This window comes from Engystomops pustulosus, chromosome 11, assembly GCF_040894005.1.
Source record: "Engystomops pustulosus chromosome 11, aEngPut4.maternal, whole genome shotgun sequence".
NCBI lineage: Eukaryota > Metazoa > Chordata > Amphibia > Anura > Leptodactylidae > Engystomops > Engystomops pustulosus.
In genome coordinates, this window is record NC_092421.1 from 58,982,192 (window position 1) to 59,008,239 (window position 26,048).

The 26,048-nt window shown below is 41.6% G+C and overlaps 1 protein-coding gene across 1 annotated transcript; it reads right to left on the minus strand.

Moving 5' to 3' along the window:
* Positions 1–10,075: 10,075 nt before the first annotated feature.
* LOC140105396 (scavenger receptor cysteine-rich domain-containing protein DMBT1-like) lies at positions 10,076–24,126 on the minus strand. The gene is made up of 4 exons (XM_072129329.1): positions 23,961–24,126; positions 23,064–23,093; positions 11,889–12,132; positions 10,076–10,450 (listed from the first exon to the last, which is right to left on the minus strand). The coding sequence occupies exons 1-4, from the start codon at positions 24,022–24,024 to the stop codon at positions 10,201–10,203; spliced, it is 588 nt and encodes a 195-aa protein (XP_071985430.1). The 5' UTR covers positions 24,025–24,126; the 3' UTR covers positions 10,076–10,200.
* Positions 24,127–26,048: the final 1,922 nt, after the last annotated feature.

Genomic DNA, 26,048 nt, shown 5'->3' on the forward strand with positions numbered 1-26,048 from the left:
CTTGCTGGCACTAGTAGTGCAGCTTGTGAGGAATTTGCAGGGAGACGTTCTATTTAGCTCTTAGTGACACACATATCCATCTCAAACATCTAAGTGGGACAATTTATCAGGGGTTTGATTGAATTAGGCACAGTCTGCTTTTTTTTTTTTTTTTTTTTTTTTTTCAAAACTAAAAGTCATCAGGCACAGCACAAAATCCTGTTGTGTGCTGACAGTGTAGGTTAGAAACTAGCCATAGCAATAGGATAGCATCATTTTGTTAAAAAAACAAAAACACAAAAAAAAAACAAAAAAAATGTACAGTTTACACTTTAATTTTGAAAATGTTGAACCCGAGGGCTAGCGGTAGAGGACGAAGGCGTGGGCGTCCAACTACTGCAGGGTTCAGAGGCCGTGGTCCTGGGCAGGGTGAGACACCACCTGCTGATGAGGGAGCAGGGGAACTCCGCAGAGTTACACTCCCTAGGTTGATGTCTTAAGTTACTGGGACTCGTGGTAGAGCACTGTTGAGGCCAGAACAGTGCGAACAGGTAATGTCGTGGATTTCGGACAATGCTTCTAGCCATTTGTCCACTAGTCAGTCTTCCACGCAGTCCAACCATGTCACCGAAATCAGCACTCCTCCAGCTCCTACATCTCAGCCTCCTTCCCCCCAGTCTGCCCCCTCCCAGGAAAATTTGGCATTTGAACCGGCATACTCTGAGGAACTGTTTTCTGGACCCTTCCCAGAGTCACAAACCACTTGTCGGGTTGCTGCTGAGCTCTTTTCCGATGCCCAGGTTTTCCACCGGTCGCAGTCTGTGGGTGATGATGACATTGTTGACGAAGCGTGTAAAGAGGTGTCGGACGATGAGGAGACAGTGGTGAAGTTGTTGTCAGGGCAGGAAGTCCGAGGGGGTAAAAGACTGAGGGATCGGAGGATGATGAGGTGACAGACCCAAGCTGGGTTGATAGGCCGGATGAACACAGTGCTTCTGAGACGGAGGCGAGTCCTATACCAGAACAGGTCGGAAGAGGCAGTGGTGGGGCCAGACGGAGAGGCAGGACCAGAGCTGGTGCATCTGCGCCAAATGTTTCACGTAGTCAAGCTCCCGTGGCGAGGGCTAGATTTTCAGAAGTCTGGAGGTTCTTTAAAGAAACACCGGATGACCGACGGACTGTGGTGTGCAACCTGTGCCACACCAGGATCAGCAGGGGTTACACAACTACCAGCTTAACCACCACCAGTATGCGCAGGCATATGAATGCTAAACACCCCACTCAATGGAACCAAGGCCGTTCACCTCCGGCCGGGCACACCACTGCTCCTTCCCCTGTGTCATCTGCTGCCTCTGCTAGTCAGCCCCTTGCCCAGGACCCCGGCCCAAACACCTCCCGTGCGAGAACCACACCTTCGCCTCCAAGATCCTCCACAGCATCCACCAATGTCTCCATGCGCAGCGTTCAGCTCTCCATACCCCAGACGCTATAGCGCAAGAGGAAGTACAGTGCAACCCACCCACACGCCCAAGCCCTCAACGTCCACATCTCCAAACTACGTAGCCTGGAGATGCTGACCTATAGGCTGGTAGAGACCGAGGCCTTTCACAACCTCATGGCCGCCCCTCGGTATTCAGTCCCCAGCCGCCACTACTTTTCCTGATGTGCCGTCCCAGCCCTGCACCAGCACGTGTCAGACAACATCATCCGTGCCCTGACCAATGCCGTTTCTGACAAGGTCCACCTGACCACGGACACGTGGACGAGTGCTGCTGGGCAGGGCCACTATATATCGCTGACGGCACATTGGGTTAACTTGGTGGAGGCTGGGACCGAGTCTGACCCTGGGGCTGGTCATATACTGCCGACGCCGAGGATTGCGGGGCCTACCTCGGTCCAGGTCTCTCAGGCCTACTATGCCTCCTCCTCCTCCCACCCCTCCTCCACCTCCGAATTACCATCCGTGGGCATGGCGCCATCAGTCGGTAGCTCTAGGCACAGCAGCAGTGCCATCGCTAAGCGACAGCAGGTGGTGCTCAAACTGCTGAGCCTAGGCGATAAAAGGCACACCGCTCAAGAGCTATTACAGGGCATCACGGCGCAGACTGATCTGTGGCTGGCACCGCTGAACCTGAAGCCAGGCATGTTTGTGTGTGACAATGGCCGTAACCTGGTGGCTGTTCTGCAACTCGGCAGACTGACACATGTGCCATGCCTGGCCCATGTGTTAAATCTCATTGTTCAGCGGTTCCTCAAGACATACCCCAATCTGTCTGATTTGCTCACGAAGGTGTGCCGCATCTGTGCGCATTTCAGGAAGTCCAGCACAGATGCTGCCACTCTCAGGGCAGCGCAGCGCCGCCTCCAACTGCCCGCTCACCGACTGTTGTGCGACGTGCCCACGAGGTGTAATTCAACATTAACCATGTTATCCAGAGTTTACCAGCAGCGCAGAGCGATTGTAGACTGCCAGATGTCAACTTCCACCAGAACTGGTAGTCAGGTCAGTCAGCTTCCTCAAGTCTACAATGAGGAGTGGACGTGGATGTCTGATATCTGTCAGGTGCTGAGTAACTTTGAGGAGTCAACACAGATGGTCAGCGGCGATGCCGCCATCATCAGCCTCACCATCCCGCTGCTTGGCCTGTTGAAAAACTCTCTGGTCAGCATGAAGTCGGAAGCTTTGCGCTCCTCACAAGAGACGGGGGAAGAAGATTCCCTTGTTGATAGCCAAAGCACCCTTAGGTCTGTTTCTCAGCGCATATCGGAGGAGGATGAGGAGGAAGAGGAGGAGAATGTTGGCGAGACAGAAGAGGGGACCATTGTTCAGTCCTTCACTGTTCAGCGTGTATGGGCAGAAGAAGAGGAGTTGGAGGAGTTGGAGGAGGAGGAAATGAACAGTCAGGCCAGTGAGGGGAGTGAATTCTTGCGAATTGGGACTCTGGCGCATATGGCAGATTTCATGCTAGGCTACCTATCCCGTGACCCTCGCGTTCAAAGAATTTATTCCAGCACCGATTACTGGGTATTCACTCTCCTGGACCCAGGTACAAGCAAAATCTTTCCACTCTCATCCATGGAGAGGAAAGGAGTGTGAGAATGCATGAATACCAGCAGGCCCTGGTGCACAAGCTGAAACAGTATTTCCCTTCTGACAGCGCTAGCAGCAGAGAGCATACTTCTGCAGGACAAGTAGCGAGGGAGAGTAGGCGAGCAGGCAGCTTTTCCAGGCCTTTGCCTTTACAAGGCCTTTGCCAGTTTTATGTCACCCCAGCAAGACACTGTCACCTGTCCCCAGTCTCGGCAGAGTAGGGCTGATCTTTACAGAAAGATGGTGAGGGAGTACGTAGCTGACCATACCATCGTCCTAAATGATCACACAGCTCCCTACAACTACTGGGTTTCAAAGCTGGACATGTGGCACGAACTGGCGTTGTACGCCTTGGAGGTTCTTGCCTGCCCTGCCGCTAGCGTGTTGTCTGAGCGGGTCTTCAGTGCAGCTGGTGGCATCATCACCGATAAGCGTACACGCCTGTCGACTGACAATGCTGACAGGCTGACGCTTATCAAGATGAATAATGCCTGGATTTCTCAGGATTTCCATTCTCCAGGTGAAAGAAGCTCAACCTGAGTATGCACTCCTCCTCTTCATTTTCCTCTTTCTCCTCCTCTTTGTACACTAAAGCAGAGGAAACTGGCTATTTTTTTGCCAGGGCCAACTGGCTCTAGTTATAGTACTCTATGTATTTAATTTTTCTGGAGGGCCACCTACCCGGTCCTCTGTTTTAAACAATTTTTGGGAGTGCCACATACAGGCACTCAATCTATTTAATTTTTCTGGAGGACCACCTACCTGCTCCTCTGGTTTGAAAACTTTTTTGGACTGCCACATACAGGCACTATCCAAATTTAATTGTCTCCATAGCAGCCTCCACACGTTGTCTCCATTGCTACCTCCACACATCATCTCCATAGCTGTCGTTCATATAGCTGCCTCCATACTTCGTCCACTTAGCAAACGAGCTGTGTCAGGCAGAATTTTGGGTTGTTTTCCTTGCTTCCACATCAAACTTGTTAACTTTGTCGCCACCCTGCTGTGTTATCAACAAAATATACTTGCAAACTTTTATCATTTACCGATATTATTTCAGCGCTTCTTGCGCATCTGCTTACATTCCCCTCACCCTCCATAACCAAGCCAATTACTTATAAGAACAGTACTACACTTGATCTTATACAAAAGGTTCTTAGAAGTGCTGTTTGTAGCCCCCGCCTGCTTTGAAAATTATAATTTTTTCAAAGTAAACGCTTCTGGCCCCCAGGCCCATTTTGGGTGGGGAGGAGCCAAGAGACAGGGGCTTGGACAGGCGAAAGCTCGCCTGGCAGCGGACCGCCAGCTCCATCCCAAGATTAGGCAGCCTCAGAGGCATCCATGCATCCTGCACTTGCTGTTTCCTGTCCATTTTGCCTCACGATCCTCCACAGCGTCCACCAATGTCTCCATGCGCAACTTTCAACTCTCTATACCCCAGACGCTGGAGCACGAGAGGAGATACAGCACATCATCCCCTTATCAAACAAGCTGTGTCAGGCAGAATTTTCAGGTGTTTCACCAGATACATCTGTCGCCGCCATGCTAGAGACCTGAAGTTTCAATCATAGCAGTGCAATATGGATGCCCCATACTGTCACTCTTAATCATGGAAGTCGTCTCCATGGCTGCCTCCACATGTCATCCCCTTATCAAACAAGCTGTGTCAGGCTCATTTTTCGGGTGTTTCACCAGATACGTTATGGAACTTGGTCACTATGTCGCCACCATGCTGAGTTATCGACTAAATATACCGTCAACCTTTTGTTGACATAGGAAATAATTTCAGCGCTTCTTGCTCACCTCCTTTGGTTCCTCTCTGCCACCCATTGGTTTGAAGCCTGAGTCCATTTGGGATATGTTGCCATGCCACTCTCTAGCCTGCCGCTGCTGCCGCTGCCTCTCCATGCGGTCCCCTATAGTGTCAGGGTCAATTATTGGATGTTTTAGATGCTATCTAGCCTCATTCAGTCACTCTGTCATGGCCATCCTGTTGCCCATAATTTTGGCATAATGGTGCGATTAAGCAGCCTCAGAGGCATCCATGCATGCTGCCCCTGCTGTTTCCTGTCCATTTCCGTGGTGTTTCCATCATTTTCTGAGGTTTCCTGGTGTTTGGCCAAGCTTCCCAGTGCAGACCCTTGGTCCCCTTGAAAAATGCTCAAGTCTCCCATTGACTTCAATGGGGTTTGTTATTCGAGATGAGCACTCGAGCATCGGGAAAAGTTTGTCTCGAATAACGAGCACCCGAGCATTTTAGTGCTCACTCATCTCTAATCAGGAGGCCTGAGCCTCCTGGCATTTATAAAGTCACTGGGACCACAGCATTTAAATGACAGCAATGTTCTTGGGATTGTTCATAGTAAATGACTGTAAGATCATGTTGCCGGTATGATACTCTACTCTGATAGTGGAACAAATAGAAAGTGAAAAAATATGTTTTTAAATAAACTAATACATAATTAAAATTGTCCCCCAAAGCCCATATAAATATAAAATTGACATATAAGATAAAGTGAAAATCCACCAAAAAAAAACAATGTAAAAATTATTGCCGCGTCCATAATGATCTGTACAATAAAAGGAAGTCCTAGTGGAAAGCACGCAATGTACGGTGTAAAAAACAACCAAATATTTCTTACATGCCATGCAGATCATGTCCCACATAAAATGCTGTAATATCTGTAGCAAAATGATAAAGTTGTTAATTTGAGCATGTCCCGCAAAAAACAAGCTCTCAACCAGCTCCATAGACCAAAAAATAAAAGTGTTATGCCACTTGGAAAATTGTGATGAATAAAGATTTTATTTCCCCCACATTAGGTTTCATTGTGCAAAATTAGGAAAACATAAGACAAAATATAGAAATTTGGTATTATCAAAAAATATAAGAGTATATGGTGAGCACCCATAAAAATAATGTTGAAAATCAATCAATGATGTTTCCCCCCCCCCCCCCCTTGCGTCAGACCCAAATCCTTGTTGGACAACGCACCGCGGGATCGCGACAGGAACGGGTAATTAAATCTGCCCCATTGTTTCAAAGGAAATCGACCATTTGTTTTTATACATTGTGAACCAAATATTCCCTGAGAATGCTGTATCTACACGGATGAAGAAACATATCTTGTTATTCCCTGAACCGAGTGTTTTTTCTCAAAAAACAATTATAAAATTCAGGACCTTGGGAAAGATGAGTTGCATGCAGGCTGCCTAAATAAACACATTACACAGAGCTCCCTGAACTGTCCAGACAGGACTAATTAACCTGAGCTGGATGACTCATACATAGCAGCTGGGGGATGGTGCACCAAGTGATTACTTCTGCCTGGCAGGGACAACACAGTGAATACATCATTCTCTGGTGCAGTGCATAATTAGGGTAAGAGGAGAAGGGCTGAGCCAGCCACAGGAGCGACAGAGCCCCATTATCATAATTTTATAAATGCTTTTCAGCAAATCCACTTATTTCAGGGAGTAAACAAGATATGTTTCTGCATCAGTGCAGCCACAGCATTCTCAAGGTATGTTTGGATCAGAATGCATAAAAGCAAATGGTAGATTCCCTTAAATCTTTATTACAAAAGCATATGTTGTGTACATGTTATGTATCCATCAATCTGATAATAGAAAATCATAAACATAAATATGCAAAATCTGGTGATGGCAGAGGAAATGATAGTCATGTTCAATTAAAGTCTTGCTTTTGTCTCATGGGGTAATAGATGGAAGATAATAGAAGCAGACATTTAAGTGATAAATGCAATTAACCCCTTAAGGACGCAGCCATTTTGTAGCTTAAAGGGGTATTCTCGTCTGGGCATTCACATTCAGTTTGATTAATCTGCCATTAATAAACATTTCTTCAATTGGATGTTATTAAAAAAAATAATCCTGTGTGAAGATAATTTCTCATAAATGTAGTCATGTTGTCCCTTAGAAACTAGATAGCTTCCTCAGATACGACCACGTCACACTCTGGCAGCGGTGGCCAGACTTGCACTATAGAGTCCTGCCGGACCACCAGGATTCAGCAATCATGACCACAGGACTGCTGTGCGACATACAGTAACTCCCGGACATTTTATATACAATAACCATTTGTTTATTTGTGCAATCCCTCCAGGAGAGGTGGTCGTATCTGGGGAAACTATCTCGTTTCTAAGGGACCACATGACTACATTTATGAGAAATTATCTTCACACAGGAACATTTTTTTTAAATAACATGTAATTGAAGAAATGTTTATTAATGGCAGATTAATCAAACTGAATGTTAATGCCCAGACGAGAATACCCCTTTAAGGCTCAGTCCCATTTTTTAGATCCTGACCTGCGTCTCTTTATATGGTTATAACTTTTGAACACTTTTACTTATCAAAGTGATTCTGAGATTGTTTTTTCCCCACATGTTGTACTTCATTTTAGTGGTAAATTTTGGCTGATAAGTTTTGCGTTTATTTACAAAAAAAAGAAGAAAAAGATGAATTTTTAGAAAAATTCGCCATTTTCGAAATTCAAAATCACCGCGTTTTAAGGCAGATCGATTTACCACCTAAATGACTTGCAGAATAACATTTCCCATTTGTCTACTTTACATTTTCATAATTTTTGAAATGTTTGGATAATTTATTTTGACGTCACGCGGCCTACAAATCGAATAGCGATTTTCCGTATTTTCAGAATTGACTATTTTGGGGATAAATACTGTTTGAAATCAAATTTTACATATTTAGCAACAAAAACCCCCTATATAACCAACCCATTTTCAAATCTGCACCCCTCAAACTATCAGAAACAGCATTTACAAAGATTGTTAACCCCTTGAGATCTTCATAGTAATTGAATCAAAATGGCGGTGAAATTTAGAATGGTCAAATTTTGTCAGTTATACGTTCATTTAGCCCTAAAATTTACACATTTCCAAAAGATAAAAAGAGAAAACTCACCATAAAATTTATTCTACAATTTCTCATGAGTGCAGCGACCCCCCACACGTGGCCGTTACTTGAGTTATGGGGGCACAGCGAGGCGCAGTGTTACCATTTTGGGGTTGGTATCACCTATTGTTGAAAATTTAGGAACCTTTTTTGAGGTCATGAGTAGAAAAGCATCAATTCTGTACTGGATTTTTTACTTTTTTTTTTTTCGTGTTCACCGTATAGCCTAATAATCCTGTTATCTTTATTCTATGGGTCGATACGATTACGGGGATACCAGACATGAATATTTTTTCTTATGTTTTACTAAATTTGCCAAATAAAACCTTAATGTGGGGAAAAATCTATCATTTTTGCATCGCCGTCTTCCAAGTGGCATAACATTGTTACGTTTTTGGCTACAGAGCTGGTTGATGGCTTGTTTTTTGCGGGACATGTTGTTCTTTGCAAAGGTATCATTCTGGAGTACATATGTTTTGTTGATCCCTTTTTATTGCATTTTTAGTGGGATATAATAGGTAAAAATCATAATTTTTGGCGGGTTTTTAACGTTTTTTTTTACGGCATTCATCATATGAGTTCAATAGTTATTTAGTTTTATTCTATGGATTGTTACGGACGCGATGATACTATATAGGTGGGGTTTGTGTTATGATTTAGACTTTTTTGAGCGTTATATGTTTTGGGGCTCATAGGCATTTTTAGTGATTTATAAAGTAATTTTTCCTTGAAAAACATTTTTTTTTTTTTTTTTTTACATGATCCACCATGGGATATGAACAAGCAATCATCTGATTGCTTGTTCTTGATAATACTCTGCAATACTAATGTATTGCAGGGTATTAGCAGACGCCATCTTAAAGGTAATCCCTCCAGGCTTCTCTGGGGTCCCGATTGGACCCCAGAGGTGCCAAAACAGCGATCGCCCCCCCCCCCCCAGAAAACGGTGCGGGGGGGCCGATCGTGGGGTAAAGACCCCCAGAAGGCATGTTAAATGCCGTGGTCGCGTTGACCGCGGCATTTAACAGGTTAAACACCCGCGATCGGAGCCCACTCCGACCGCGGGTGTTAGCCGGGGATGTCAACGGTAGATTACCGTTAAAATCCCGCGGCTAACGATGCCGGTTCGGCTGCTATGCAGCGCTGAACCAGCATCGTCTCTGCGCAGTAGCTGTACTGCGCTGAGCGCTATTCGCGGGACTCAGCGCAGTACAGCTACGGCGCAGAGAGCTAAGGGGTTAAAAGGGTATTCCAGGAATAGGCATAAATCCTATTCAAATGGGTTCTTGAAATATAAACTAACATGTAATGTGATGTTATTTAAAAATTTGTTTCCCTTAGCAACGAAATATTGTGTGCATACACTGTAATGGAGAATTAATATGCTACTGGCCCTTTAATTAGCCACTGGTCACTTGTCCACATCACAAGTCCTGCACCTGCCTGGGCAGGTCATGTGGTCATCACCATGTTTGGCTGTTACTACAGTAAGAGAGTAGGACAGTCTGTTACATCATCACTTGGGGCAGAGCCTAGAATGGAGGAGGAGTTACTGAGAGTGGGACTGCTAGCGAAGCAGGGGATTGGATGAGGTAATCTTCCTATACTTGTTATCCATGGCCTCCCTCTTTCTAGAATCAATTTATAAGATTATGCAAATGAGCCTGAAGGGCTCCAGGGGGCATTACCATAGGTCCTTCATGCTGTAGCTGCACAAGTGGGAAGTGCTCCTGCACAGTGTAACAGCCTCTGAAGCTGCATCACAGGGGGGCTTTGGTAATACCTCCCAGATTCCTTGCAGTAATCAATAGCATCATTTTAAAAGTTGATTTTAAAAGGAAAAAGGCAATTGATAACAAATATAAGAAGATTACCACAGTCACTGTGCCTGCATCTGGAAGTGAAGTGGAGCTACTGATAGAGTTACCTCTCTTAATTCTGTAATCATTTTCAGTCAGTGAAAGCAATGATCAGCTTCTTATGGACTGTAATACTTTTCCTTTGTTCCAATTTGATAAGTTAATAACAAAAACCCAATAATTTAAACATTGTTTTTTCCCGTAAAATCAGTTTTATTAGAATATTTTTTTACACTAGTATTAAAACGCCCTACATTATAAATCACGTATGAATGTTTTCTTCTCCAGGAAACAGCTCACATTTATGGAATTTATTTCCCATGATTTTATTACTAATTCCGAAGCTTTAAAGGTCCAGCGACAGCATGAACGTGCTCCTGATAGGACTCCAGCGACCTCTTATTCCTTGGCCTGCAGCCCCGGTTACAGCGGGACCATCGGTCATTGTGCTTGCACACCACCAGGTTGCATTGAATGAACACACTGTTGTAACGATTCAAGAAGCGGAATGCCCTGAATTTAAATCTCACTCTGTTCCGTTGGGAAGACTGATAGGTATTATAATCCAGGACTCTTGGGCACCTGGAATTTAATTTAAAAAATACATATTTAAGGTTTATTAAACTGCAAAGGTTTATCCAATCAAAATACATTATTTTAGTCCCAAAAACACAGACTTTGGAGATTATTTATAATATGCTGGCACTGGTGCCCTTGCGAAATAAACGCAGTCTACGAATTTTCATGTATTGGCGGCTTCAGCGAGTGGGCAGGTGCAGGGACAGGAATGCCTGTCACGCCCAATTCCCCACCGCGCCCCAAATAATCACAAGTGCTATCAATAAGCTAATATTTATTATTATTTCAAGGCTATCAGAAACCCCGATAAATGCCCCTCAGGATTGCATAAATCTTATTTTCTCCCGGTGGCGGCAATATAAAATACAGTCCATTATTTGAGAACAGGAAGTAGGATACACTGGGGCACAAGTTTTAATAACCTCCTCACGCAACACACAACATGCAAGAATTACCAGAGGTTCCAACCTCGAAGTAATTCCAGTGCAGCACCATTATAATCTATGCCAAACCCAACCTAGCCGAGATTTCAGATATAACCTGGTGGAGGATGTAGATATGGTAAATGTGACTTTCCAGGATGTCCCCTGCCCTGGCCGGTATGTTCCGACCACCAACCCCCCCCCCCCCCCACGACCCATAACTGCGTTTGTCAAAAGTGGTAGCCTCAGCAAACAGCTCACAAAGTCACAATACCAGTAGCATACACCTCTAAAACTGGAGTACAAGAAAATATAAATCTCCCCCACTCTGTCCGATTGCTTGGTACTCGAATAATGGATTATATGTTGCATTGCCCCACCAAGGAATAAGAAGCATTATGAAATCCAGGAGCCCAGGCTGCAAATGTGTAGGACCCTAGTCATGGACGGATTGGGGTCGCCATAGGTCCTGGGCTGTATGAATATAATAGCCTTAAAAAGTCTTGTAGTCACTTCCTACGTGTGGTACTAGAATTACTCTTTTTGGGGAATGGAGGAGGCATCCTTTGTCCCTGATTTCAAGCTCCGGTTCCAGGACCTTTGAAAGACCTTCAGCATTGACATTTCCACAGCAAACACAAGCTACAGCTTAATACAAGACGAAGTCGGAGGCTGTAGTGGGCCCACACTAATTGAAAGACTGGATCCAGAAGCAAGGACCAAGATTCGTTTTTTATTGGTCCAGTTTGATGATTAATGGGAAGCAAGTTAAATATGATAGGTGACGATGGCTTTTTTAATGGGTCTATGAAAACAGTTTCTCTCTGTTATACCCCAATCTCTGTTGCACGGTTTCAGGACAAAATATACAGAATTTAGATTGTGATCCCTTCTAAGGACAGTGAGAGGTATCATAACTTAGGTTAGACCACAGTATTTATTCTCTCCATTTTATCCAAAATTCCAAGAAACTGACTACAGATCGAGGAGTATTTCGGTAATACGTAGATATGACTTACCCATTACGAATTAGATGATAAACATTTCCTGACATCTGAAAAAGATCTGGAGAAGCCACACACGTATCTACAAACAAGACCAGGTCAGGATCTGTAGTTTCCAGGGTTGCTTGTAGGTACAAATTTTGATTGAGTTCACCAAAGTATGGGTATTTGTTCACTGGGTCGTTGAAACTTGGAGAGTTGAAGAAGGTGAGGTTAGCTGAATACGGGCCGTGCTGAGTTACCGAGCCCTCCATGATGTCTGAAATGCAGGACAGAGTTAATGCAATAAAAGCAAAAATTATAAAAACACAGTGCAGCACACTTCCATACCACAGGAGCTAACACCACAGTCCGAGACCGATCCAACAAGTCCCACTTTAAACAATAAAAAAAGGAGTATAAAAAACCCTGACCGGAGCTCCCAATGATTCCAATACGGCTGTTGTTCAAAATTCCTTCAAAGATCTTCAATTATATTCTACGATGAGGAAAGTTTGGCAACAAGATGTAGGTCACTATTCAGAACGTCCTTAAGGTGCAGTTTTTCTCCTTAAACTCACTCAACAATGTGGTAGCAAAAACTAAAAGAGAAAGTAGCCACCAAATCGCATAGTAGGTTCTTAAAACCTTGGATTTTATTCTTAAAAGTTATACTCACAAGAGTATGTTTAAAATGCGCATAAAACAGTATACAAAACGGGACGCCAGCTCCACTCGCTCGCCCGACCCTGGGTTTCGCCGTTCTCAGCTTCTTCCGGGGCGTGTGCGTGATCAAAATTACATGATCAAAATGATGGTTTTGTGGCCCTTACCTCTACCTGTTCCTGTTCTGACCTGCTGACCTGTTCTTACCTGGTACTAGGTAACACCATTTTTAACTATATAAAAAATTTCACCTCCAGGACCCAATCAAGAAAGATAAGGTATTTGATTAAAACACTGTGTTACAAGGATTCTACCAACTCTTGACCCAAAGCCATAAGTAAAGCCCATGTTAAATAGGACATTTACATTTATTCCCTCCCTGTTTCCAAGTGATAATTCATTGTCAAGAAAACTCTGTTTTTATTTTTATCTTAAATTTGCTTTTAGGTGCTCCATGGGGAGGGCCCTGTTGTGCCTGTTACTTCTTTCTATGCTCCCTAGTCCCACCCAGAACTACCCACTACTGCGCCATTGTTACCAATCAGAAATGTATTACATACTCTTCTCTAAATTGAGTGGATTATTGCAAAATCAGCTGGTGCCCCTTAAAATGTGGGAGTTTTCCCATTTAAGTAGAGCCATGCACCCTGTTTTCCCATTTATCTCAAGTAATTCCAAAGAGAACCTAAACACCATACAGGCTTATTCTGGCAGCTCCATAGAACTGAATGGAGCAGTGTGTATGAGGGACTATTCCTCATTCCAGAAGAACAAAGTATTCCCATACTCAGAATTTTGGGGGTTCCAGCAGTTAGTCACTTATCTCCTATCATGAGAATGCTATTTTTTTAATAAATTATTCTTACTGAAATATCCCTTTAAACGCTGACTCTGCTCTATACAGTAGAAAGGAGCTGTCCGGGTAACAATGGGGTGCCCTAAAAAGTAAAAACCCATTTTAAAGAGATCAGTGGTGCCGTCATTATTATTTTTCTTCAATTGGTGAGTAACACTGACTTTAGGGTCACAAATACAATGAGAGAACGAATAAATTGCATATATACAGGCAGTCCCCGGGTACGTACAACGTTGTGTAGGTTTGTTCTTAAGTTGAATTTGTATGTAAGTCGGAACTGTATAATTTATAATTGTAACCCCAGACAAAACATTTTTGGTTTCTGTGACAATTGGATTTTGAAAAAGTTGGGTAGTCATAAGAACCAGGATTAACAATAAAGCCTAATTAGAGACAGATTACAGACAGTTATAACTGTTTATTGTATCCTATGGCTAAAGTACAGTAAATTACCAACATCCAGAGGTCAGTTTGTAACTAGTGGTTGTCTGGAAGTCAGGCGTTCTTAAAGAGAACCCGTCATGCAAAATAACCCCTTAAACTAAATATATATTCATAAACTGCCATTAGAGAGCATAGCCTCTATCCCTTCATTGTCCCTCTACATGCCTGTAACCTTAAGCAATGAGGTCCTAAAGCTGTATGCAAATGACCTGTGAAATGTCCAATGAGTCATTAGCATATTCAAGCTGTCCAGCTTATTCATGAGTGGGAGGTACAGCCACACCCCAGTGCTTGACTGACAGCTGCTCCATGTAATGGCTGCTCCATGTGCTTGCTGATGGCCACGACCCCTGCAGCCTGTGTGTGTGTGTGTGTATATATAAGAGATAAAACAGCTCCAGGATGCAGCCATGTTACAGCAGAACATGTCAGGTACTTGTGTAGCTGATGTCTGTGTCTCTGTGTATTAGGAGGATGCAGCATGTCAGCAGATGCACACTAGCAATGCTTTACTATACATTACACACAGACATGAGCAGGGGGAGGAGAGGAGAGGGGTAACAGGGGTGACATCACTGCCTCTGACCATGTGACCAGCCTCATTTACATAATAAAGAAAAGTTGATTTTAGAATGATTAATGTATGAATTGACTAGATAAAAGCTGGGATGGATACTTGTGAGCTGCTCCAACAGGTAGTGGTGACAGAAATAGTGACACAGACCTGATGACAGGTGTCCTTTAAGTAGGGGACTGCCTGTAGTTTGTGTTAACCATCCTACATAAATAAATCTTCTCATCCTAATTTAGTCCATTCTGATTGACCATATACTAACTCATACGTACCAACAAAATCAAGCCGACTCAAAAAATTAATTGGGGGGGGCGTGGCTTGGCTGCTAGTGTGAATGGCCGCGTGATTCCAGAGCTCTGCCACTCCAGCCGCCTAAAAGCGACAACAACCAGCACCAAAGCGCACCAAAAGCTGGTAAAATGCCCAACAACATCGGGGGACAGCCTGGCAGAAAGCGGGGGGCTAAAGAACAAGTAAACAAGCCGATTCGGCAGTACTTTAACTCTGCTCCGTCTAAAAATCAAGATGGTGCCGGAGACATGCTGCAGACACCTAGCACACGCTCCAGAGGAGCGCTGGATCGTCTTACCTTCAGCAGCCGGCTGGGAAAGAACAGGAGTCCACACAGCTCCCAGATGCTCCAGGACACACAGGAGGGCAAAAGTAAGTGCCATCAACAGCCCTTAACAAAGGGAAACTCACCATCACTCTCCCCTGCATACACTGAGGATGAGAGCAGCATGCCCCCACTGCTATTAACCCAGAGCAACAGCCCTGCAAGCTCCTCTCCCTCGGCATCTAACAGCTCAACTTCAATCAGCATGGGAAGAATGGAATCACCCTCAGGAAGCCCTGCAAAGCAAAAGCAAAGGCAGAACGATCCATATGAGCAGGAGGTGAGCAACTCTTCACAATATAACACCATTAATGATGAGGGGAATGACATGTTTGCTTCTATTCAAGCATCAGACAAATACATATCTGAGAACATGCTTAAAAATATGCTGACAGCATTAAGATCTACTCTGCAGAGGGACATTTCCTCCTTGATTAAACCACTCCAAAGAGGAGGTGGGGGATAGAGTTTCCCACGTGGAAAACAAAATGGCAGAATACGCCAATGCCGAATTAGCAGACTCACATAATGCGCTAGAAGATTCAGTAACAGCTATACAAGCAAAGTTAATAGACACAGAAGATAGAGACAGACAAAACAATATCAAACTAAGAGGAATACCAGAATCAGTACCGAATTCTCAACTACGCACATATGTACAAAAAATTACGAAAACGATTTTCCCAAATCTAGCAGAATATGAGCTCAGCATAGACTGAGCGCATCGCGTTCCTAAACCCAGCAACCTCCCAGAAACAACACCGAGAGATGTACTTGCTAAATTCACCTTTTACCATGTCAAAGAACAACTACTGTCGCAGGCAAGAAAATTATCAACACTACCGGCTCCATATGACTCAATAAAATTGTATGTGGACCTCTCGGCTGCCACTTTACAAGCAAGAAGAAATTTTGGGCCCATTACCTCCCTCCTAAGGGATCACGAAATCCAGTACAGATGGGGATTCCCCACCAAAATCTTGGTAAAACGGCAAAATGCTATCATACCAATAAGGTCACTGGAGGAAGGATTCGGATTATTGAAAAACTGGGGCATACCCAAAGAAAAAATAGAATTGATGAAAACAAGACCCAACTCAACTCCAAGGCTGAACCCAGAATGGCAAAACATCCCCAGATGAAGAGACTCTCTCTTAACACAGGAACTCTAGCGGTTTGGAACGGTATACTCTGGATCTTCACGTTTCCACAGAGACGGTTTATACCCTTTTCCCACATCAGTACTAAGCAGGTGATATTAGTACTATTTTGTTATATACTGTGATTTTTAACCAGTTGTTAATAACAGTTGTTATGTTTGACTTAAGATCTTACCACTTGGATCACTATCGACCATTTTTAGGGCAACTAACACTCTCTAGACAATATAAAAAAGTAGTTATTCATCATAGCGTGTTCCACTTTATTCCACCATGAGTATTAAACTACTTTCCCTTAATGCCAAAGGACTTAACAGCCCTTTTAAAAGATCAATGTTATGGAAACAGGCTATGGAAAGCAAGGGGGACATAGTTTGTATTCAGGAGACCCATATATGTGTAAAAAACCCTCCAAAAATAGCACATGCCAGGTTCCCTGAAATTATTATGTCTTCTTTTGACAAAAAAAAGAGGGGTGTTAATAGCATTTAAGGAGACACTTGCTCTGTCAGTGCACAACACTTATGTGGACACCCAAAGCCGTTACATAATTGTGATATGCACTATCAACAATTTAGACTATACCATTGTAAATTTGTATGTGCCTAATAGAAGACAAGGCTACTTCCTGAAAAAAGTTTTATCCAAAATAGAAAAAGTTAAGAAAGGAGCTCTACTCATTTGCGGAGACTTTAATGCAATAGGACACATAGAGTATGACACCACCTCTAAATCTCTGCATAGGAACTTCACACTTAACCCAATGCTATGGGACACAAATTTGTATGATGTATGGAGAATTCACCACACCACAGAGAAAGATTTTACCTATTATTCCCCAAGACATAAAACCTACTCACGCATAGATATGGTTTTAACTGACAGATTTTTACTTGACAAGATGCTAACCTCTCATATAGGTAACATACAGTGGTCTGACCACGCACCAGTGGAAGTCACATTCAAAGACACATTTTCAAGCACCACAGACTACATTTGGAGGTTTAACATCTCAGACTTAGCCAAACCAGAAAACTCTGCAGCCATAGAAACCAGTTTAAAAGAATTTCTATCATTCAACGACAATCACCTAGCAAATCCTTTTTCTATATGGGTCATACACAAAATGTACATAAAAGAAGACCTGATAAAACTAGGAAGTAGATTATGCCGAGAAAGAAACAGAGAAATAACAGCATACACATTACAAATAGAATTCCTAGAAAGGCAAAATAAAATTCAACCCTCCACTTCCCTTAGCGATGCTATTAACACAGCTAGAACTAACTTACGGAACCTACTGCTAGATAAATACACAAAGTCCCTTCAAAAACTAAAAATAAAACACTACGCTCAAGACCAGAAGGCCGGCGCTTTATTGGCACAGCGCATAAAGCAACGCAACCAAAAAGCTAAAATCCCTCACATATTTCACCACAAAACAGGAGACAAAATAATGTCACCCAGGGAGATAGCAAACGGGTTTATGGAATACTATTCCGAACTGTATAACCTGGCAAACATTAACGCAGTACAACCACACACAGCAGACTTAATATCAGGTTTTTTAGATAAACTCCACCTACCTAAAATAACAGAAACGCAATTAACAAAACTAAATGAACCCATAACAGCAGAAGAAATCATCAAAACCATTAAAACGCTCCCACTGAGCAAAGCCCCAGGCCCAGATGGCCTCACAGGGGCATATTATAAAAAATTTGCAAAAACCCTAGCTCCACACCTACTTAAAATATATTCACTAGCTGCACAAAATGGGAAACTCCCCAAAGAATTCCTAGAAGCTATAATTATAACCTTACCCAAACCCGGAAAAACTCCAGATCGCCCAGCAAATTTTTGTCCAATTTCACTACTGAATGAGGACATAAAAATATACGCAAAAATGCTAGCTAATAGGCTTAAACCAATCTTAAGAGTACTCATAAACCCAGACCAAGCAGGGTTCACCCCCTCAAGACAAGCCCCGGATAATACAAGAAAGGTCATCAACCTAATACAAAACTGTGAGTTAAACAACACACCAGCTGCAATTATAACTGTCGACACTGAAAAAGCGTTTGACAGGGTAAACTGGGAATACCTATTCGCAGTACTTCAGAAATACGGACTGGTAGGCCAAATTTTCAGGGCAATAAAAGCACTGTACTCCATTCCATCAGCTACAGTATTTGTCAATGGGGTTCGCTCCCGGGAATTCACTCTCTCAAACGGAACGAGACAAGGATGTCCATTGTCGCCAATCATATTTATACTTGCCATAGAACCATTGGCAACAGTAATAAGATCCAATCAGAATATCCAAGGGACAAAAATAGGAAAGCTAGAACACAAAATAGGGTTGTTTGCGGACGATATCATATTATTCTCCACGAACCTAGAAACATCTTTGGCGCATTCTTTACAGTTATAGAAAATTACAGCAAAATCTCCTATTATAAGATACACAATACTAAAACACAAATACTACCGATCAATGTCCATAAATATCTCTTGAAAGATTTAAAATGTAAATATAAGCTAGACTGGAGAGAACACAATATAAAATACCTGGGAATAGATCTGACACATCCAGTAAGTAAACTTTATCAAACAAACTATCTACCCCTAATAACTGCTATCAACACAGAACTAGAAAAATATTCTTAATATATTTTATCCTGGTTCGGAAGAGTAGCAACCTACAAAATGATGGTGCTCCCAAAATATTTATACATACTAAGAACAATCCCAATCCCAGATTCTTTTTTCACTAAAACAAGAACACAATTTAACAAATTTATTTGGCAGGGTAACCACCCACGCATAGCATTTAACCCCTTCACGCTCTGTGGCGGATATATCCGCCACGGAGTGCAGTGACTTAGCGCTCAGTGGCGGATATATCCGCCACGGCGCTTATGCCGGCTCGGCTCTGGATCAGAGCCGAACCGGCATCGGGAAACACGGGGTGCCGGCTGTAACTAACCCCAGTGTAACACCCGCGATCGGAGTTGTCTCCGATCGTGGGTGCTTAACCCATTAAATGCCGCGGTCAGCGCGACCGAGGCATCTAACATGCATCTGGGGGGTCTTTCCCCCACGATCGGTTCCCCCGAACCGTTTTCGGGGGGCGCCGATCGTTGCTATAGCAACTCTGGGGTCCGATCTGGACCCCAGAGTTACCTGCAAGAATTGCCAGTAAGATGGCGTCTGTGACGTCATCTTACTGGCACAGTGCCAGCCTATGCAAGTGTATAGGCTGACACTGATAATACTCTGCAATACATCAGTATTGCAGAATATTATCATGAAGAAGCAATCAGAAGATTGCTTGTTCATGTCCCATGGTATAAAAGTGAAAAAGTAAAAAAAAAAAAGTTATTCAATAAAAAAATAAAGTCATAAATCACTAAAAATGCCCCAAACTCCCAAAACATATAAAGAGACATATAACTCAAAAAAAGTCTAAATCATAACACAAACCCCACATATATAGTATCACCGCGTCCGTAACAACCCGTAGAATAAAAGTAAATCATTATTGAACCCCCACGATAAACGCCGTAAAAAAACTGTTATAAACCCTCCAAAAATTATGATTTTTACCTTTTCAATCCCACAAAAAATGCTATAAAATGCGATCAAAAAACCATATGTACTCAGACATGATACTGGTGCAAAGTACAACATGTCCCGCAAAAAACAAGCCATCAACCAGCTCCGTAGCCAAAAAAGTAACAATGTTATGCCACTTGGAAGACAGCAATACATAAATGATAGATTTTTCCCCACATTAGGGTTTTGTTTGACAAATTTAGTAAAACGTAAGAAAATATATTCATGTCTGGTATCCCCGTAATCGTATCAACCCATAGAATAAAATAACATGATTATTAGTCTATACGGTGAACACCAAAAAAAAAAAAAGTAAAAAATCCAGTACAGAAGTACAGAATTGATGCTTTTCTACTCCTGCCCTCAAAAAAAGTTCCTAAATTTTCAACAATAGGTGATACCAACCCCAAAATGGTAACAATGGAAAAAGCATCTCATCCCGCAAAAAAAATGCCGTCACATGGCCCCAATAACGAAAAAGCGAAAATTTTATAGCCTTCAAAAGGGGCCAATGAGGAAACTAAAATCCTGGCAGCTGCAGCACCCTCCTTCCCTTCTGCACCTCGCTGTGCCCCCATAAAACAAGTAACGGCCACATGTGGGGGGTCTTTGTACTCAGGAGAAATTGCAGAACAAATTTTATGGTGGGTTTTCTCTTTTTATATTTTGGAAATGTGTAAATTTTAGTGCTAAATGAACGTATAAGGGAACAATATGACCATTCTAAATTTCACCCCCATTTTGATTCAATTACTATGAAGATCTCAAGGGGTTAACAATCTTCGTAAAAGCTGTTTCTGATAGCTTGAGGGGTGCAGATTTGAAAATGGGTTGGTTATATAGGGGGTTTTGATGCTAAATATGTAAAATTTCATTCAAAACTGTATTTATCCCCAAAATAGTCAATTCTGAAAATCCGGAAAAGCGATATTCTATTTGTAAGCCGCGTGACATCAAAATAAATTATCCAGACATTTCAGAAATTATGAAAATGTAAAGTAGACAAATGGGAAATGTTATTCTGCAAGTTATTTAGGTGGTAAATCTATCTGTCTGAAAACGCAATGATTTAGAATTTCGAAAATGGCAAATTTTTCAAAAAATTTATCATATTTTCTTTTTTTTTGTAAATAAACGCAAAACTTATCTGCCAAAATTTACCACTAAAATGAAGTACAACATGTGGGGAAAAACAATCTCAGAATCGTTTTGATAAGTAACAGTGTTCAAAAGTTATAACCATATAAAGCGAAGCAAGTCCGAATCCAAAAAATCGGGCTGAGCCTTAAGCTACAAAATGGCTGCGTCCTTAAGGGGTTAAGATATTATCTAAAAACAAAAACAAAGGAGGAATACGCCTCCCTGACCTAAAAGACTATCACTATGCATCACTACTAGATCAGTCACAATATTGGTGGAACGACTCCTCTGAAAAAATTTGGTGTGATATAAAGGAAAGCCACCAAAATAGCATCCGCCTTAAAAACAGAATTTTGACCCATACATGGAGGATTAAGCCTCCACCCTCAAAATTATTAACAATACAAGCTACTGACAGAGCCTGGGAAAAACTCATTTCAGCGCAAACAGAAGCTGAAGAGATCCCTACTCAGCAAATCCCAATAAACCTCCTAGAACTAGCAAACGCTAATCTGAACCTAAACACCTGGTACTTAAACGGAATACATTCCATTAACGACCTACTCACCAATGGAAAAATCTTATCTTACAACACGTTAATGCAAAAACACTTTCTCACTACAAATGACTTTCTGAAATACATGAGGATATGCAGCTTCCGAAACTCCACTCCCATTCCTTATCCAACATTAGACCCTAAAATTTTACAAAAACTACAATCGGATACAGATATAAAAAAAAGGAATTTCTTTCTTTTATAATCTATTAGAAAACAAAAATACCTTCTCTAAACTTCCCTACATGAGTAAATGGGAACTAGACCTTAACACAACTTTTACAGAAGATCAGTGGACCAAGGCTATCCAAGCAGCAAATACATTAACTAGAAACACCTCCCACCAGGAGGCTTTAGTTAAAACACGTATGAGATGGTACTTCACCCCCTCCCGTCTGAGTAAAATATATCCCTCGACCTCACCATTCCATCCAACCTTCACCAGCTACAGCATTACTTTTAATAGGAATAGAAAAAATTCCTGTACACAACAGAACAATCATCACACACATGTTAATGGCCACAAAACTCATAATTACTAGATATTGGAAGGTAACCCACTGTCCCAGTATAAAGGAAGTAATTAACCAGGTGAACACAAACTGCATATATGAGAGACACATCTCTATTCAAGAGAACAAACACCATAAATATACTCTAGCTTGGGAAAAATGGATCAAGAGCCCTAACTACCAAGGATAGCATCAGCTATATCCAAGATACTCTTAGGTCATTGTTTGTACTGTTTCTGAATGTTTAAGCTGTTTTTGATTATTGTCTTTTTTCACTTGGATTAGTTAAGTTGGTTTTGTATTCTATATTGGATACCCAGATTTCTACAGGGCGAACTTAGCTAACAACAGCAAAAGAATACAAACTTGAACCAACAACGCTTTAACTCACTCTGGAAAGATTCAACATATATGCCAACATTTGTCGTGATTATGTGTATATCTGTATCTGTATGTTTACAAAATTAATAAAAAGTTTATTTAAAAAAAAAAATTAATTGAACTAAAGGAATTGTACAAGGAATTTTATCTAGAAGCTTCAGATTTACTGTATATTCTTATGTATACTGTAAATAGTACTATTGCACAGCTAAAATAAAAATCTATATTGTTTTTTACCTCTATAGAGTAATGTATAGTGCTGAATGTACTTATATCCCTAGTGTATGGAATATGTAATATGTAGTCTGTAGTGAAATATGTTACCTTCATATAAATCTCTACCATACATAAACCATAAAAACAAATCCCATTTTATCCCCTATTAACCCGAGTGAAATTGTTATAGCCAAAAGGAAAAAATAGTCAGGAACCGCAGCAAAAAATCTATTTACCTTAATGTAAACACCCTACTGTTGAGAATATTATGATACAATGTTGACATGACAGTTCGGGGCATGGATAAGGATATTTTAATTACTTGCCCCAGCGCCTTTAAGTCATCTCTGCGGAAACAATTCTGGTCACACTATAATGGGAATTTGAAAGCATAAAAGTATAAAAGTATGTGGCTCTGGCAGGAAACCTTATCTCAAGGAAATGTAAGAGCAGAGTAAGATATTGTACTCACTGGTGGTGGTCCAGGTAGACTTCTGAGAAACTGTTGAAAAATTTGAAAGCAGAAAGGTGTTAACATTAGATTTTATTGAAGAAGACATATTATTCATATATAAAATGGGGCTCATTTACTAAGGGTCCGCGGATCACATTTCCATCGGACTTCCCGACGTTTGCGGGGATTGCACTGCTGGGACAGGTATTTAGAAGGGGATTGTGTCGCACGCAATCGGATTTTGCCACAATTGCCTCGGCTTTCATGAGACAGAAATCGGGGGCGTTCCGTCAGATGACCTGACTGATTCGGACTGAGCGCAGGATTTAACTTTAAATCATTACACACAGACATGAGCAGGGGGAGGGGTAACAGGGGTGACATCACTGTCTGTGACCATGTGATCAGCCTAATTTACAGAATAAAGAAAATATGATTTTATAATGATTAATTTATAAATTGACTAGTTAAAGGCTGTGATGGATCCTTGTGAGCTGCTCCAACATGTAGAGGTGACAGAAATAGTGACAGACACCTGATGACAGGTGCCCTTTAAGCTTTTGCTGAATTGGTTTTGCAACTACATTTTTGAAAATTCACACTTCGAAAATCTGTGAGTTAGCGAGCTCCAAAAAAAGGTTCCACGTGATGCACAGATAACCTCCATTCTGAGACATTTTAATGATAAAAAAATGAAAACATCCCCTCCCCCGATGTATAATGTGTATCATTATTTGCAGCCATAAGGTGAAGACACATTAAAATACATAAATATAGACCCTGCCCCTACATTGGACTTCACAGAAACTTTGAAAAAATAAACTATAAGTCCTTTCCAACTGTAAATAGACAGTATCTATATAAGGAATTTGTAATGAAACATTATTTTTGGATTACTAATAAGTTGACTTTTACCTGTAAGTGAAGGAAGGTTCATCACTGAAATCACCAGGCAGAGCACTAGGGTCTTGTCTTCCATGATGGATGTAGGAGAACGAATTGGGGATCCCAACTGGACAGAAGCCGAAGTCTTTGAGTACAGTGTATGAGGCAAACGTCAAGATGTAGCTTTATGACAGCTTCTTATAAGCCTAAAGCGAGTCAGGAAATTGGCACAAAGGAGATTCTTACCTCTTCCAAAGAGCCATTATTCTTCATAATTACAATTTCGGGAACTTGAAACAAAGGAGTTACTTACCTATTCCAATTTTCTTTAGAGTTAAGATTCCATAATAACTGATTTACATTAGATAAATATCCAGCTAATTAAAAAAATAATAATAATAATAATATACTCATATTTAATAGAGAAAATGTCAAGGCAACTACAAAAAATATTTGGCTCATGAAAATAATTAATATTGAACTCAAGCAGCGGGCATAATTTTGGCTGAAGGCTCAGCCACTTGTCGAATACATCAGGCGGCCTAAGCCTCTAGACAAAGACATTGCTCCTCTGAATAAAGTTGTTATGAACACATTTTTATTGTCAACGCATTTGTGGTATTTAAGTAACTGTAGAGTTCTCGAGGGTGTCCATAGTAAATGCCTGTAAGATCCTGTCACAGTTCTATTACCCTGCAATACAACAGACAATTGCTTGTTCATGTAATAGAAATGTAAAAGAAAAGTAAAAACTAAGTATTCAAATTAATTGATATGCCTTCAAAGCCCCTATACATTTAAAAGTGACATATAAGGCAAAAAAAGTGAAATTCACCATATAAACCATATATATGGTATCACCATGTCCATGATGACCTAAATCATTGTGGACCCACATGATGAACGGTGTAAAATAAAAATTAAAAAACAATAAATTATGATTTTTACCTATCTTGTCCCCTCAAAATGTTACTATTGTTAAAGGAAACCTACCACTGCTCGCATGATAAAATCATGCGAGCAGACCACCTGGTAGGCTATTTAATACTGATGCCGGCACATACTTTAGTTAGGCACGGCGATCGTTAGTTTAGATAAAAAAATGTTTTACTTACATATGTAAATAGCCCTCCGGTGCTACCCCTACGTCATCTTCGGAAGGGAGATGCCTTCCGATCTTTAATTATTCACGCCTCCTTCATTGTAGCCGTCCTCCTTCGGGTGCCGAGAGCCGTGACGTCACCAAGCTCTCGGCATCTATCGCTGTCCGGCTGTGTGAGAGTTAGTATCTGCGCATGCGCGATAGGTGCCGAGAGCTTGGTGACGTCACGGCTCTCGGCACCCGAAGGAGGACGGCTACAATGAAGGAGGCGTGAATAATTAAAGATCGGAAGGCATCTCCCTTCCGAAGATGACGTAGGGGTATCACCGGAGGGCTATTTACATATGTAAGTAAAACATTTTTTTATCTAAACTAACGATCGCCGTGCCTAACTAAAGTATGTGTCGGCATCAGTATTAAATAGCCTACCAGGTGGTCTGCTCGCATGATTTTATCATGCCAGCAGTGGTAGGTTTCCTTTAAGTTCAACATGTCCAGCAAAAAACAAGCTCTCTACCAGCTCCATTGACCAAAAAGTAAAAGTGTTTTGCCACTTCCAAAATGGTGATGCAAAAATGATAGATTTTTTTCCCCACATATGGTTTCATTCTGCACAATCCGTAAAAGGTAAGACAAAATATAGAAATTTGGTATTGCCAAAATATATAACTTATAACTTTTATGATGAACACCCAAAAAAAGGTCAAACATCAATGAAAGAATTTATTTTTTTTTTACTTTCCTCCCCTAAAGTTAATACATGTTCATTAATAGGGCATAACTGCCCCTAAATAGTCACTGAAAAATGCATCTCATCCCACAAAAAATAAGCCCTCACATGGCGACTTTAATCAAAAAACAAATATTTTGTAGATCACAAAAGTGTGCCAATTAACCAACAACACTTCACATGTGGGCTGTCTCAATACTCTGGAGGAATTACATAACAGATGGGTTTTCTCATTTTACCTTTTCTGTATGTGTAAATTTTAGGGCTAACTGAACGTATTACCAAC